This window comes from Geotrypetes seraphini, chromosome 1, assembly GCF_902459505.1.
Source record: "Geotrypetes seraphini chromosome 1, aGeoSer1.1, whole genome shotgun sequence".
Classification (NCBI taxonomy): Eukaryota; Metazoa; Chordata; class Amphibia; order Gymnophiona; family Dermophiidae; genus Geotrypetes; species Geotrypetes seraphini.
This window is the reverse complement of record NC_047084.1, coordinates 338,042,517-338,058,469: the sequence shown is the minus strand read 5'-3', so window position 1 is coordinate 338,058,469 and position 15,953 is coordinate 338,042,517. Positions and strand designations below refer to the sequence as shown.

At 44.3% G+C, this 15,953-nt stretch overlaps 1 protein-coding gene across 5 annotated transcripts in view; it reads right to left on the bottom strand.

The window, feature by feature from the left end:
* Nucleotides 1-2,623: 2,623 nt before the first annotated feature.
* Nucleotides 2,624-15,953, bottom strand: part of LOC117357580 (DNA translocase FtsK-like) — a 77,723-nt gene continuing 64,393 nt past the window's right edge. For 4 of the 5 annotated variants that reach the window (XM_033938506.1, XM_033938424.1, XM_033938684.1 and 1 more), the window contains 2 exons: nt 5,968-6,097; nt 2,624-2,655 (listed from right to left, as the gene is read on the bottom strand). In XM_033938506.1, the coding sequence (XP_033794397.1) occupies nt 2,636-2,655; nt 5,968-6,097 (150 nt within the window). In that variant the 3' untranslated portion in view covers nt 2,624-2,635. Of the gene's footprint in view, nt 2,656-5,967; nt 6,098-15,953 lie in introns of those variants that run through there. The other variant, XM_033938777.1, reaches the window with a different exon arrangement.

Here is a 15,953-nt window from a genome sequence, read left to right as displayed (position 1 = left end):
AGATATATTAGCCTTCCCTTTCTTTAAGGCATGGGTAGGAAACTCCGGTCCTCGATAGCCTTATTCCAGATGGGTTTTCAGGATTTCCCCAATGAATATGCATTGAAAACAGTGCATGCAAATAGATCTCATGCATATTCATCGGGGAAATCCTGAAAACCCGACTGGAATACGGCTCTCGAGGACCGGAGTTCCCTATCCCTGCTTTAAGGAAATTCAATCTGCTGGGAAGCTCAGTCGATCTTTAGTTTTCAAGTTTGTAGAGATCTGGAATGAACTTCCTGACTACATTAGGCTTTTAGGCCAGCTGCAATTATTTCGTAAATTCCTGAAAACTTTGTTCTTGCAATTTTTTAATGGTTTAACTACAGTCTCAATGAAATGATAATATTATAGTTATTTTTCTTATGCTTTTCTTATGTATTTAGTTTTTAATTAGTTCTTTCTTCTCCTATGTTTTCTGCTATGTACTCTAGTCTTAATTACATGTGAACCGAGTCAAGCGCCACTGGGAGATGACCCGGAATATAAACCAAAGATTAGATTAGATTTTCTTTTTATCTTACTTGTAAACCTCATAGACACCTTCTAGGCATTTTGTACTATAACCAGCCCAATAAAATTAATTTTAAAAATAAATAATGTATGTGTAAACACAAAAAACAAACAAAGAACAAAAATGTCTAAGTGCTGTTCTGTAAGTATGTCAAAGTTCTGGTACTCTATCCAATAGTAGCACTGGGGTTTTTTTTTCGTGGATGAAGTGGTGTATGAAACTGGCGACTTGAATCTGAGGGACTTCACCTTGAAAAAGCTTATCAGCGAAACATGTAGGTGAATTCTATGTCCCCGATTTAGACCACAGAAATGAAGCATATTATATGAAAGAGTGAAAAATTATTCTATTTATTCAACTATTTAATATTTAACTATTTAATACTATAAAGTGTTTAAAATGAAATAAATCTGCTTAAGTAAATATTCCTATGATCCAATGACGATTTAACATTTAAAGCTTAGAGCAGTGGTTCCCAACCCTGTCCTGGAGGAACACCAGGCCAATTGGGTTTTCAGGCTAGCCCTAATGAATATGCATGAAGCAAATTTGCATGCCTATCACTTCCATCATATGCAAATCTCTCTCATGCATATTCATTAGGGCTAGCCTGAAAACCCGATTGGCCTGGTGTTCCTCCAGGACAGGGTTGGGAATCACTGGCTTAGAGTAATGAAATCAATTGAACTCTACGGGCACTTTTTACGAAGCCGCATTAGCGGCTTTATCGCACCACGACGTTTTATCATGCGCTAATCCCCGCGCTAGCCGAAAAACTACCGCCTGCTCAAGAGGAGGCGGTAGCGTGTAGTGCGGCCGGCGGTTTAGCGCGACTTTGTAAAAGGTGCCCTAAGTGTTGTTGCTGAGGATCATCTAAACTTTATAAGGGTGTTATCCTATAGGGATGCATGAAGTTCGTGCTCCCTATTTTTTGTTCTGTATGAGCATATTTTCAAAAGCATGTATTTTGACAGGTGGGTGTTCATATAAGCTGAGTCTGGGTGAAGCATGGGCAGGACTCACACACCTACAACTTATAAAATGCTATGAGATGTGCGTATCTCCCAATTCCTAGGTTCAAACATTTGCATCAGCTTAATAACTGATATCAATGCTCATATCCAAGTTTCCAAGTTTATTTAAAATTTTCTATCCCTCCCTAGGTAAAACCTTCAGGGCAGCCTACAGTCTAATATCTATCCACATACATGTGTATATGCCCAGTTGTTCTAGTATTCTATACAGAAACTTAGGCATTTCCTTTCTTTTATAAAATAGGCTCAAATTAGGCATGCTCTAGGAGCCTGATTTTATAAACGACACCTACCTTGTAGGCACCTGTCAGCATTGTTGTTAATCAACCACTAGGTACCATTTATAGGGGTCCTTTTATCAAGGCACGGTAGGGGTTTAACGTGCAGAATACCGCACGTTAAACCGCCTGCCGCGCTAGTCGCTAACGCCTCCATTGACAAAGTGTTAGTTTTTTTGCTTGCCGCGGGGGTTGACGCGTGATGAAATGTCCGACGCGCTAACCCCGCTAGCGCGGCTTGATAAAAGGACCCCTTAGTGTCGCCTAAGCAGACTTAGGTGTCACTAGGTGTCCTAGAGGTAGGTGCTGATGTATTAGACCAGGTTGTACAAGTGTACCTGGCCTAATTTTCCAGCACCTACCTCCAATGCCTATGTTAACCTTGTCTATTCTCCGCTCCTAACCTTTCCAGGTAAGCTTCAGAGGGTGCCTCAACTTACGCATCATTCGGCGTCACGCGGATATCATCATGCAAATTACATTGAATATTAAAATGGTGTGGTCCATTATTATGCCATTTAACCCATTAAAAAATGATTGAGTGTGAATTATAATTAGGGATCGCTAGGTGTCCTTGATTAAGGCACTGTTTATAGACTCAGGCCCTAGGTCTTCATATAGAATTACTTTATAGAATTACTCTCATTATGGCTTCAGAGTTCATAGCATTTCTAATGGCTTGTTGAGGAGTATTGAGTAGGGTTTTTACAAGAATACTTACTGGGAGATTGATTTACATGCTTTTGTTTAATTTCTTTTATGGTGCTTTATTGAGATTGGTGTTGATCTAATGCAGACATTTAAAAAGAGAAACACAAAATCATTAATCATGAGCATTGATGCCTTCCTTTATTTTACTTTCAGTTGTCATAATCCTTAATATCATAAAACTAAAAGAGAGTGAATTGTCTTATTTTAGTATGATTTTATTGTTCCTGATAAAGGCAGAATATAAAGATAATTTTGAAGGTGGTGTAATACAGGATATAACTTTAGATAATATTGCACTGACCAAATGCACACGGCAGGCTATCAGGTCTGCTGTATTTGAATTTGAGCTACTCCCAGAAACAAACCCAAGATAAAGACAACATACTTATGCAGAGACATAGCTTTAGGGGGAGGGTGGGGGACATGGGATCCTGGGCCTCTCTCCCTTTGGCTTAGAATTAAAGCTGTATGGAATACCAAATTTTACTATTTGGCCAAATATATATAATTGACATTGAGCTTTAACATAAATAATAAAAGAAGCAATTCGTATTTGAATTCAAGATCACTATTCAGCTGAATACAAATAATGTATTTGGAGCACTGAATCAAACTGAATACAAAATTTAGTATAGCCCTATTCTATAATGGAATCTTGGCATCAAGATTCCATTATAGAATACTAACATAATGCCAGCACCTGTTTTGCTCATATGTTGGTGCATGTCAATGGCAGGCATAAGTTGGTGAGCCTAGGTGTGCCATGTCAATGGCAGACGTAAGTTGGTGAGCCTAGGTGTGCCAAGTAATGTGCATAGTTTATAGCAGGGCTACTCAAATGGTGGACCGCAGTCTGCAATCCAGACCGCCAAGGCTTCCAATGTGGACTTCTGGGGTGTCAGTTTTATTTGGCATCACACTAGCTTCCCCCAATTCTGTGTCTAGGAACTGCATCACTCTTTGTCCCACTGCCAGTCCTTCATATACTGAAGCAGGTTGTGGCAGAGAGAGCACTGAAAGCTGTCTCTCTAGTTGGCAGTGCTTTACCTCTGTTTCATCCTGCCTCACTAATGCAATTACCTGTGGGCAGGACGTGGCAAAGGAAAGGTTCCACTTTCAGTGCTCTCTCTGCCACAATTGTTGCAGAGAATAGAGGACTAGTTGTAGTGTTAGAAGCTGGAGTGATACCATGGGGAGATGCACAGAAGGGAGAGGTTTGAATTTGGGGAGATGCAGATGGAAAAGAGAGAGAGAAGCCTGAAGCAAAAGGGAAAGGGAAGAGAGGAGAGGAGAGAGATGCTTTACCAGGACTGGAAGACTGGGGAGCAGCAAGAGGGACAGACACTAGGCCAATAGAGGGAGGGAAAGATGACTGACCACATATGGTGGGGGTCTCAGGGGTGGGGGTACCAGAAGAAGAGAAGAGAAGCTAGACATGTGGAGGGACCAGGACACAGAAGAGATGTTGGCCATGGAGGGAACACAGGGACAGAGACACAGATGGGCAATACTGGACACAAGAGGAGCAATAGGGACCAAGATACTGAACATGGGAGAGCATAGGGTCAAGGGATACACTGGACACAAAGGGAGGGAAGGACAAAGAGAGGGATGCTGAACAGATAAAAGGTATAAGGGAACTCAGAAAAGACTGTTGTCGGACATAGAGAGAGAAGAAATATCTTAAGGACAGGAGATCCTGAAGAGAGTTAAAAAAAACCCCAGAGAAAAGTAGAAAGGAGACACTATAATCAAAGCAATGTTCAGACAACAGAGTAGAAAAACAGTATTGTTTTTTTCAGAATTTATTAATTGTAATATGTCAGCTTTGGGAAATGTGCATCTTCCCACTCCCTCCTCCCCTCCCCAGGTCCCATAGAAACTGCATAGTATATCCTAGTCCGGCTCTGTGTCCTTGTCTGGTCGGGGTGCATACTGAGGGGTGATCCTTTGCTCCACTTCCTCTGTCACGTTTAACGCAGATCCTGAGGACTCTCTGCAGTTCAAATAGGCATTCCATATAAGGCTTTGTACAGGGGGTCTCAAGGACTCTGGCAAGGAACTCCTGCATGGCCTCCTGGGCTCTGCAGCAACCACGTGAATGCTTAGCAAATGTACCTTTGGAGGGCTCTGGAAAGGGTCTCTTCCCTTAGGATTGCACTTCCTGCAGATCCCCAGCCCTGGAGGACTCAGAGGAGGTTGAGCCCAAAGCTCCCACCCTCCCCCAAGTGCTCCGCTGAGCGTGGAACATGAATGCTCCTTGGCTGTCCATCCTGCGCAAACCTGGCATGATATAGGGGCAGAAAGGCCTGATGGGTCCATCCCTATTGATTTTAAGTAAAATTGAGGGGTTTTGAGGCAGATGGAGGTTTTAGAAAAAAAATATTGTTTAAAATCCAAGATTCCCCCGAAGTACAAAAAATGAAGGGAAAGGGGTTTTGGAGGTGGAGGACCTTGATTCTGGCTACAGAACCATCAAATTTAACTTTTGGAGACACCCCCCCCTCCGAATTTCCACATAGGCTATAATAGCCTTACACACTGCACTATGTGCCTGCCTGTTTCAGCTTAGGAGTAAAACTGCGACAAATGGAGAAGAACTCTGTCTCAAAGATTCGAGGGATGAACATGGTCTTAGGGCTGCAGTTGGGTCAATGTTGGACTGAGCCTCAATCCCCAGAAAACATCACACTGCAAAGAAGAGGACTTGTGGGTTCAGCCAGCCCACTATTAATCTTGACCAAGTTGGGAAAGAAATAAACAGCCTTTGCTCAAACTCCTGATAAATCAGGGATGTAAGTAGCTACGCAAGAGATGGCCTCTGAGCTCCAAAAAATACAAAATCAGGCTGGCTAGCTAGGTATCCCCGAGGGCTGATCCTGCTATCAGCAAACTACCGCAGCGTAAGTCTGTGTCTTTTCCCAGGCAAAGGTCCCAACAAGTGGGAACTCTGGGCACTGAGCCTCCAACTGAACACAGAGAAAAATACCCCAAAATAATAGAACTGCAGAGAATAGCAGAAATACTTCTGAGCAACTTCCTTGCAGAAAAAAAACTGAGGGGGCAGGAGCAACTGCCTGAGAAGGAAGCAGAGTTCAAAGATGATTGACAGCATTTTGCAAGCGACTTGTAGGTTCAGATGCATAACTCTAGCATTCAAGATCACTAGACACATTGCACTAGAATGTGCAATTCCAAACACCAGTTATTTTTTCATATAACAATGCATTTAAATTTATAAATCTCCATATAACAATATTGCACATGCTTTCTGTGAATTTGATATACATGTGTGTCTGAAAAAAACAGGACTCCTTACATAGTTTCAAAATACTTTGCAATTGTTTGTTCCTGACACCATATAGATATTTATAAAGAACTAAATTACCTTTTTTTTGTGAAGAAATGTCTATGGCAGGTTCTGTAGAAGTCAATGTATTAGGAGTTGTGGGTGTTTGAAGGGGCAAGAGAAGTAGGGCCCTAGAATTTGGAAAATATGGAATTACATTTGAAGCTGGCTGTGAAGAAAAGCAAAAACAGCACAAAGTTAATCAAAGCTCTTGATTTTCTTACAAATTTAAAGCAATCAACTGAATTGAACTAGAGAAAGTTTTTGATCAAATGAGGATGAGTCAAAGTTACTCACCTGTAGCAAGTGTTCTCCAAGAACAGCAGACATATTTTCACAAAAGGGTGACGTCACTTTAAATCATACTGCGGGCGTATGGGTGCCTTCTTGCGAGACATCGGCTCATGGGACATGCAGTTCAGTAAAAAAACTAAGAAGCCAACTAGGAGAGGTGAGCAGGTTGTGAGAATATATGTCTGCTGTTCTTGGAAAACATCTGCTAACTTTGCTTTCTCCAAGGAAAAGCAGGCATGATATTCACATGAAGGACTTCCAAGCTGCCAGGATCATGCCTCTAGGACAGGGGTAGGGAACTCCGGTCCTCAAGAGCCGTATTTTCAGGATTTCCCCAATGAATATGCATTGAAAGTAGAGAATGACATGGTGACAAAATTCATTACCGTTCCCGTCCCTGCGGATAACTGCGGGAAACCATCTTCATGTCATTCTTTAAAGAGAGAGGGAAGAATCAGAGTATGAATGGCCACAACCACTGACCCGTAAGCTTTGCTTTGAAGAATGCTGGTGTAGAAGGACTGAGGTTGAAATAGACACTAGAAAATGGCATGGGATTATTTCCCGCGGTTATCCGCAGGGACGGGAACGGTGATGAATTTTGTCACCGTGTCATTCTCCAATTGAAAGCAGTGCATGCAAATAGATATCATGCATATTCATTGGGGAAATCCTGAAAACCCGACTGGAATACGGCCCTCAAGGACCAGAGTTTCCTACCCCTGCTCTAGGAAGAGGGTTATTTGTAACTACCATGAGCCATATCTTGAACTTTATGAGAAGTGACCCAGCCTTCAAGCATCAGTCCAGCCCAAGCATATGTGAAGGAGATATAGTCTACTAGCCAGTTGGAGGTTGATAGGGTTGAAGGACACAAAAAAGACTTTCTGTGAGGCTTGGTTCAATCCAAGAAGTAAGCGAGTGAACGTTTGCAGTTCAAGATATGAAGAGCTGGCTCACCAGAGTGAGATTGCAGTCTTGGAAAGAAGACTGGTAGAACTATGAACTGGTTGAGATGATTAAATTTGCAGATGATATGAAGTTATTCAGAGCAGTGAAGACGCAGGGGGATTGCGAAGACCTGAAAAGTGACATAAACATGCTCAAGAAATGGGCCACGACATGGCAAATGAGGTTTAACGTGAATAAGTGTAAGGTGATGCATGTAGGTAACAAAAATCTTATACATGCCTACAGGATGTCTGGTGCGGTACTTGGAGAGACCTCCCATGAAACAGACTTGTCGATGAAGCCATCTGCGAATGTACGGCGGCGGTGAAAAGGGTGAACAGAATGCTAGGAATGATTAAGAAGGGAATCACGAACAGAACGGAGAAGGTTATCATGCTGCTGTACCGGGCCATGGTACACCCTCACCTGGAATACTGCGTCCAGCACTGGTCGCCTTACATGAAGAAGGATATGGTATTATCTAAAAGAGTCCAAAGATGAGTGACTAAAATAGTTAAGGGGCTGAAGGAGTTGCTGTACAATGAGAGGCTAGAGAAACTGGGCCTCTTCTCCCTTGAAAAGAGGAGACTGAAAGGGAACATGATCGAAACATTCAAGATAATGAAGGGAAAAGACTTAGTAGATAAAGACAGGTTGTTCACTCTCTCCAAGGTAGAGAGAACGAGAGGACACTATCTAACGTTAAAAGGGGATAGATTCCGTACAAATGTAAGGAAGTTCTTCTTCACTCAGAGAGTGGTGGAAAGCTGGAATGCTCTTCCTGAGGCTGTTATAGGGGAAAACACCCTCCAGGGATTCAAGACAAAGTTAGACAAGTCCCTGCTAAACCGGAATGTAAGCAGGTAGGGCTAGTCTCAGTTAGGGCACTGGTCTTTGACCTATGAGCCGCCGTGTGAGCGGACTGCTGGGCATGATGGACCACTGGTCTGACCCAGATGCGGCAATTCTTATGTTCTTATGTAAATTTAGAGACAACTTTTGGGAGGAACTTTGGATGTGTTCAAAAAACAACTGAATCATGGTAGAATCTTATATAAGGAGGGTTACAAGTACTTTAAGTTCACTGACCCAGTGTGCAAATGTAATGACTATGAGGGAGATCACTTTTCATGTAAGATGTTTAAATGAGTAAGTCAAGAAAGGCTCAAAAGGAGACTTCATTAATATGGAGAAACATAGAAAAAAGCAGCAGAAAAGGGCTATAGCACACCAAGTCTGCCCATTCCAAGTATCCCCTCCCCTGAATTTACTCCCTTAAAGATCCCACGTGAGTATCCCATTTTCTCTTAAAATCCGTCACGCCGCTGGCCTTTATCACCTGGAGTGGGAATCTGTTCCAATGATCCACTACTCTTTTGGTGAAGAAGTACTTCCTGGAGTCGCCATGAAACTTACCTCCCCTGATTTTCAGCGGATGCCCTCTGGTGGTCGAGGGTCCCATGAGCCAGAAGATATCATCTTCTGACTCGATGCGTCCCGTGATGTACTTATATGTTTCAATCATATCTCCCCGTTCTCTTCTTTCCTCAAGTGAGTACAGCCGCAATTTTTTTAATCTTTCTTCATATGTGAGATCCTTGAGCCCCAAGACCATCCTGGTGGCCGTTCCTGAACCGACTCGATCCTCAGCACGTCCTTTCGGTAGTGTGGTCTCCAAAACTGAACACAGTACTCCAAGTGAGGCCTCACCATGGCTCTGTAAAATGGCATCATAACTTCAGGTCTCCTGCTGACGAAACCTCTGCAGATACACTCCATCATTTGTCTTGCCCTGGAGGAAGCTTTCTCCACTTGATTGGCAACCTTCATGTCCTCACTAGTGATCACCCCTAGGTAGCGTTCCGCCGTGGTCCTAACCAAGGTCTCACCATTTAGTACATAAGTTCTACGCGGGTTTCTCTTACCCAGGTACATTATCTTGCATTTTTTAGCATTGAAGCCTAGCTGCCAAGTAGTTGACTATTGTTCCAGCAACAGTAGGTCGTGTGTCATATTATCAGGTAATAAGCTTTTGCCTACTATGTTGCAAAGTTTGGCGTTGTAGGCGAACAGTGATACCCTTCCTCTAAGTCCTTGCGGCATATCTCTTATGAATAAGTTAAATAGAATCAGGCCCAGGACCGAGCGCTGCGGCACTCCACTGATCACGTCCGATGCTTCGGATGGGGTACCGTTCACCACCACCTTAGAAACATAGAAACATAGAAAGATGACGGCAGATAAGGGCTACAGCCCATCAAGTCTGCCCATATCATTGACCCCCTTTTAAGTCTACTGGACCCTTAATTCTATTGACCTGCTCTATTAAGTCTATATCCTAGCGACCCTATTCATTGGTATGACCCTCGCAGTGATCCCACATACATATCCCATTTATTCTTGAAGTCTGGGATACTGCGGGCCTCGATCACCTGTACTGGAAGCTTGTTCCAATGCTCTATCACTCGTTCCATGAAGAAGTACTTCCTGACGTCTCCACGAAACTTCCCTCCCCTGAGTTTGAGCGGATGTCCTCTTGTGTTCAAGGGTCCTTTGAGAAGAAAGATATCATCTTCCACCTCGACCCGTCCCGTGATGTACTTAAATGTCTCAATCATGTCTCCCCTCTCCCTACGCTCCTCGAGAGTATAGAGCTGCAATTTGTTCAGTCTTTCTTCGTACGAGAGACCCTTTAGCCCCGAGACCATCCTGGTGGCCATCCGCTGAACCGACTCAATTCTGAGCACATCTTTACGGTAATGTGGCCTCCAAAATTGCACACAGTATTCTAGATGAGGTCTCACCATGGCTCTGTATAATGTCATCATGACCTCAGGCTTCCTGTTGACGAAACTTCTCTTGATACAACCCATCATCTGCCGTGCCTTAGATGAAGCCTTCTCCACTTGAGTAGCAGTCTTCATGTCTGCACTGATGATCACTCCCAAGTCTCGTTCTGCCGTGGTCTTGGTCAAGGTTTCTCCATTCAAGGTGTAAGTTCTGCATGGATTTCCATTTCCGAGATGCATGACCTTACATTTCTTGGCGTTGAAGCCCAGCTGCCAGACAGAGGACCAACTTTCTAAAGTACGGAGGTCCTGTTCCATAGTATCCTGCAGATTGTAGCCGTTTACGATATTGCATAGTTTGGCGTCATCAGCGAATAAGGTTACCTCACCTTGAAGCCCTTGAGTCAAATCCCTAATGAATATGTTGAAGAGGAGTGGACCCAGGACTGAGCCCTGTGGCACTCCGCTGATCACTTTCGACGTTTTGGAGAGGGTACCGTTAACCATCACCCTCTGAAGTCTGCCACTTAGCCAATCTTTAACCCATGTAGTTAGTGTTACTCCTAACCCCATTGATTCCATCTTGTTCAGCAGTCTGCGGTGTGGGACGCTGTCAAAAGCCTTGCTGAAGTCAAGGTATACGATGTCTAAGGACTCTCCCGAGTCCAGCCTTCTTGTTACCCAGTCAAAGAAGCTGATAAGATTGGACTGGCAGGACCTACCCTTGGTGAATCCATGTTGACTGGGGTCCCGGAGATTCCCCTCATTCAAGACCGTATCTAATTTATGCTTAATTAGTGTTTCCATGAGTTTACTCACTATTGAAGTGAGACTCACCGGTCTATAGTTCGCAGTCTCAACCTTGCAACCCTTTTTATGCAGAGGAATGACGTTGGCTGTTTTCCAGTCCAACGGAACTTTCCCCGTGCTTAGTGAGAGATTGAAGAGCACGGCCAACGGTTCCACCAGAACATCTCTCAATTCTCTAAGCACTCTTGGGTGTAAATTGTCCGGTCCTATGGTCTTGTTCTCTTTGAACCTTGTCAGCTCGCTGTAGACGTCTTCAGGTGTGAACTAAAAATTCTGAAACGGGTCTTCCGCAATTTGTTTTGCCTTCAACTGTGGTCCGTGTCCCGATGCCTCACAGGTGAAGACTGAGCAGAAATATTCATTTAGTATTTCGGCTTTTTCAGAATCCGCCTCTGCGTAGTTTCCGTCCGGTCTTCTAAGGCGTACTATGCCGTCTGTGTTCTTTTTCCTATCACTAATATACCTGAAGAAAGATTTGTCCCCTTTTTTAATGTTTTTTGCCAAAGTTTCTTCCACTCGAAGTTTGGCCTCCCTAACTGCTGTTTTGACCGCTGCAGACCTGGTCTTATATTCTACTTTAGTTTCCCTTCTCTGCGTATGTTTATAGGAAAGAAATGCTGTTTTCTTCTCCTTAATGAGGTGCGAGATCTCCTCAGTGAACCATTGGGGTTTATTGTTTCTTTGCCGTTTGTCTACCGATTTTATGTAGCGATTAGTAGCTTCGTGTATGGATGATTTCAGGTACGACCACATAGCTTCCACATTACCGGTCTCTGCTTGGTCCTGCAGTGTCTGATGGACGAAATCTCCCATGCGTGTGAAGTCGGTGCCCCGGAAATTAAGTACCTTTGTTTTTGTGATTGATTTAGGGAATCCTTTCCTAAGGTTGAACCATACCATGTTATGGTCGCTGGAGGCTAGCGTATCTCCTACCGAGACCTCTGAGACGCTTTCCCCATTGATGAGTACCAGCTCAAGGATCGCCTGGGCCCTAGTGGGCTCCGTTACCATCTGTTTTAGTTGTGCACCATTTATGGAGGCCAAAAACCTCTTGCTGCTACTTGTGGTTGCTGAAAATGTGTTCCAGTCTGCATCAGGCATGTTGAAGTCCCTAAGCAGTACAGTGTCACCCCGTAGAGTGATGTTCTCTATGTCTTCAATTAATTCCGTGTCCATGTCTTCCATTTGTCTTGGGGGTCTGTATACCACACCAAGATACAGGCATTTATTGCCACCTCTTGCCAGGTTAACCCAAAGGGACTCCCCGGTGTATTTGACATCTGTGATCCTGGTGGTTTTGATGTCTTCTTTTATGTATAGTGCTACCCCACCACCTAACCTGCCCTCTCTATCACGACAAAGTAGATTGTACCCCGGTATAGCCATATCCCACCCATGTGAGTCCGTAAACCATGTTTTGGTTATTGCCACCACGTCTAGGTTGGCATTCCTTATTTCAGTTTCCAGCTCTAGAATTTTATTGCCTAAACTGTGAGCATTAATGTACATGGCCCTCTACACATTGTGTTTGCTAGGTCGCTGTAAGGCGTTTTCCATCTGAGTCTGTGTGGCTCCTAGAGAACTGTTTGCTATGTGTGCCCTTACCTTGGAAGCAGAGTGTCGACTCATCCCATCAGGATAGTTCCTTTCCGCACCAGTACATGAGTAGGTACCCTCCCCCAACTTACCTAGTTTAAAGCCCTACGAAGCAGGCGGGCTAGTCGGTGTCCGAAGATGTTCTTACCTCTGCTGGTCAAGTGGAGTCCGTCTGGTCCCAGAAGTCCTTGTAACGCCTCTCCATGATTCAGGAATCCAAAGTTCATATCCTGACACCATCCTTGTAGCCATTCGTTGGTTCTTAGGATACATTCATCTCTGGCTCTTCCCTTGCCTCTGACTGGAAGGATTGAAGAGAAGACCACCTGCGCACCCGTCTACTTCAGCCTCACACCCAAGGCTCCGAAGTCTATGGCGATGGTCTCCTGGGTGTTCCTTGCAGTGTCGTTCGTACCTATGTGGATAAGAAGCATAGGAAAATGGTCATGAGGTGTGAGTAGTTTACCCAGGTTGTTGGTGACATCCCGTATCCTGGCTCCAGGTAGACAGCAAACCTCTCTTGAGAGTGTATCTGGTCTGCAGATTGGTCCCTCGGTGCCCCTCAGCATGGAGTCCCCAATGACTATTACTCTGCGCTTCTTTCGTTGTGGGTGGGGGGAGTCGGTCATCAGATGGAGCTGCTTGTTGGGTCAGCTCCTGTTCTTCGTGTTGGGTCTGTTCTTGTTCGTCGTCGGCAGCTTCTTCTTGGAGAATCTGGAATCTGTTCCTCAGGACGAGGTGAGGGGTTGACGTAGGGTTGGCCTGTTGGGGAGAAAAAGAAGAGGATGAAGAGATTGAGAAGGGGGGGGGATCTCCTTTGTTTGCCTTTGCCTGTGGAAGAGGTCACCAGCTGCCAGGTGTCATTGTCGCTGGCCATTGCCTGTATCCCAAATGTTGATTTCAAAGCTGATGATTTGGGCGTCTCGAGAATGGACTTGTCGTGGGCATGTTCTGTGACTTGAGACAACTCCTGAACGACTCCGTCGATGTAGTCTTCATCCTCACGGATGTTCCTCAGGCGTTCCACCTCCTCCCTGAGGCTCTACCTTCTGAAGTCTAACGCTCAGCCAATCCCCAACCCATGTAGTTAGAGTGTCTCCTAATCCTATCGATTTCAGCTTGTTCAGTAATCTTCGATGATGGACGCTATCAAATGCTTTACTGAAGTCCAAATATACCACGTCCAGTGACTCTCCGGCATCCAGTTGTCTAGTAACCCAGTCAAAAAAGCTAATCAGATTAGGTTGGCAGGATCTACCCTGGGTGAACCCGTGTTGGTGTGGATCACACAGTTTTCTTCGTCTAGGATTGTGTCAAGATTCTGTTTGATCAGTGTTTCCATGAGTTTACACACTATAGACGTGAGACTCACTGGTCTGTAGTTTGCTGTCTCTGTCCTGCAGCCCTTTTTGTGGAGTGGGATTACATTGGCGGTTTTCCAGTCCAAGGGGACCCTTCCTGTGCTTAGGGAAAGATTGAAAAGAACAGATAATGGTTCTGCCAGGACTTCCCTTAACTCCCTGAGCATTCTGGGGTATAGGTTATCCGGTCCCATGTCTTTGTTGACTTTGAGTCTTGATAGTTCGTCATAGACGCTACTGGGCGTAAATTCGAAATCTTGAAACGGGTCTTTCTGGTTATCTCCCGTCTGCAGCTGTGGACCAGCTCCCGGCGCTTAGCGGGTGAACACTGAACAGAAGTATTTGTTTAGTAGTTCTGCCTTCTCAGAATCTGATTCCGCAAAGTTACCGTCCGATTGCTTCAGGCGTACTATCCCATCTTTGTTTCTTTTCCTGTCACTAATATAGCTGAAGAAAGATTTATCCCCTTTCTTAATTTTCCGTGCTAGCTCTTCCTCCATTCGGAGTTTGGCTTCTCTGACTGCTGTTTTGACAGCTTTAGATCTGTCTAGATAGTCCTCTTTCGCCCCCTCTCTGCCTAAATGTTTATAGGTGATAAATGCGTCTTTTTTCTGTTTAACTAGGTCTGAAATTTCTTTACTGAACCATTGGGGTCTTTTGTTTCTCCTGCGTTTACTTACTGTCTTTATGTATCGGTCTGTTGCTTCATGTAGGATGGACTTCAGAGACGACCACATATCCTCCACATTGTCAGATATTGCTTGTTTATGTAGCTCCTGATGGACAAAATCTCCCATGCGGTTGAAGTCTGTGCCTCTAAAGTTGAGAACCCTTGTTGCTGTGTTTGTCTTAGGGAAACCTTTCTTGAGGTTGAGCCATACCATATTATGGTCGCTGGAGGCCAGTGTGTCTCCTACTGAGACTTCCGTGACGCTATCTCCGTTGGTGAGAACTAGGTCTAGTAACGCCTGGTCCCTGGTGGGCTCCAATACCAATTGCTTGAGATGTGCACCCTTTATGGAGGTTAATATTCTTTTGCTGCTGCCCGTAGTCGTGGAGAGTGTGTTCCAATCTGCATCTGGCATGTTGAAGTCTCCTAGCATTACTGTGTCCCCGCGCAGTGTGATGTTCTCTATGTCCTCGATTAATTCCATGTCTTTGTCCTCCTGTTGCCTGGTTGGTCTATATATCACCCCAAGGTATAGGTATTTTTCATTCCCTCTGGCCAGGTTCACCCAGAGGGATTCCCCGGTGTATCTAACATCTGTGATTCTGGTGGTTTAGATGCTTTCCTTAGTGTATAGCGCTACTCCTCCTCCCAATTTACCCTCTCGGTCGCAACGAAGTAGGTTGTACCCTGGTATAACCATATCCCACCCATGCGATTCCGTGAACCAGGTTTCGGATATCGCTATCACGTCAAGATCGGCGTTTGTTATCTCAGTCTCTAATGCTAGAATTTTATTGCCCAAGCTGTGTGCATTAACATACATAGCCCTCCATATCTGTGAAGAGATTCCTTTACGAGCTAGTGTGGCTCCTAAATTATCCGTGATATTTCTCCCTGAATTATTGTGGATATCATTGGTACTTACCTTAGACTTGGTAGTGTGAGTGCGACTTGCCACCTCAGGGTGGTTTCTTACTGCTCTGGGATATAAGTATGTACCCTCCCCCAACTTACCTAGTTTAAAGCCCTATGGAGTAGGCGGGCCAATCGAGGTCCCAAGTGATGTCCGGAGGCTTGAGAAGAGGTTTTGCATGGTAAAGGCTCTTCATGAATCTAGAAACCAAAGGATGCACAAATAATGGTTTCTTTTCTAATGGTGAATAAAAGGCATTGATAACACTGAGATGAACCTGTCCTGAAGTAGTCTTTAATTCTGAGTTGGAGAGATGAAGACGATAATCCAGTATTGATGGCAGAGGACAAGAGATTGGATCTAGTAAGTGGAGACTGCACCAGACAGAGAAGCGAGTCCATTTAAAGCAATATTTTCACGGTGTGGCAGGTTTCCTGGAAGCTTCAATGATAGCTGACACTATCACAGATAGAGTGCGAGTGTCTACCATATATAATCGAATATAAACTGATCTGAATATAAACCAAAGTAACCTTCCCCCCACAAAAGGTTGACTTGAATATAAACCGAGATTAGAAATTTGGGTATGAGAGTGTCATAAGTAATCACAAAACTTCAAAATCTTAGGAGGAATTGGAATA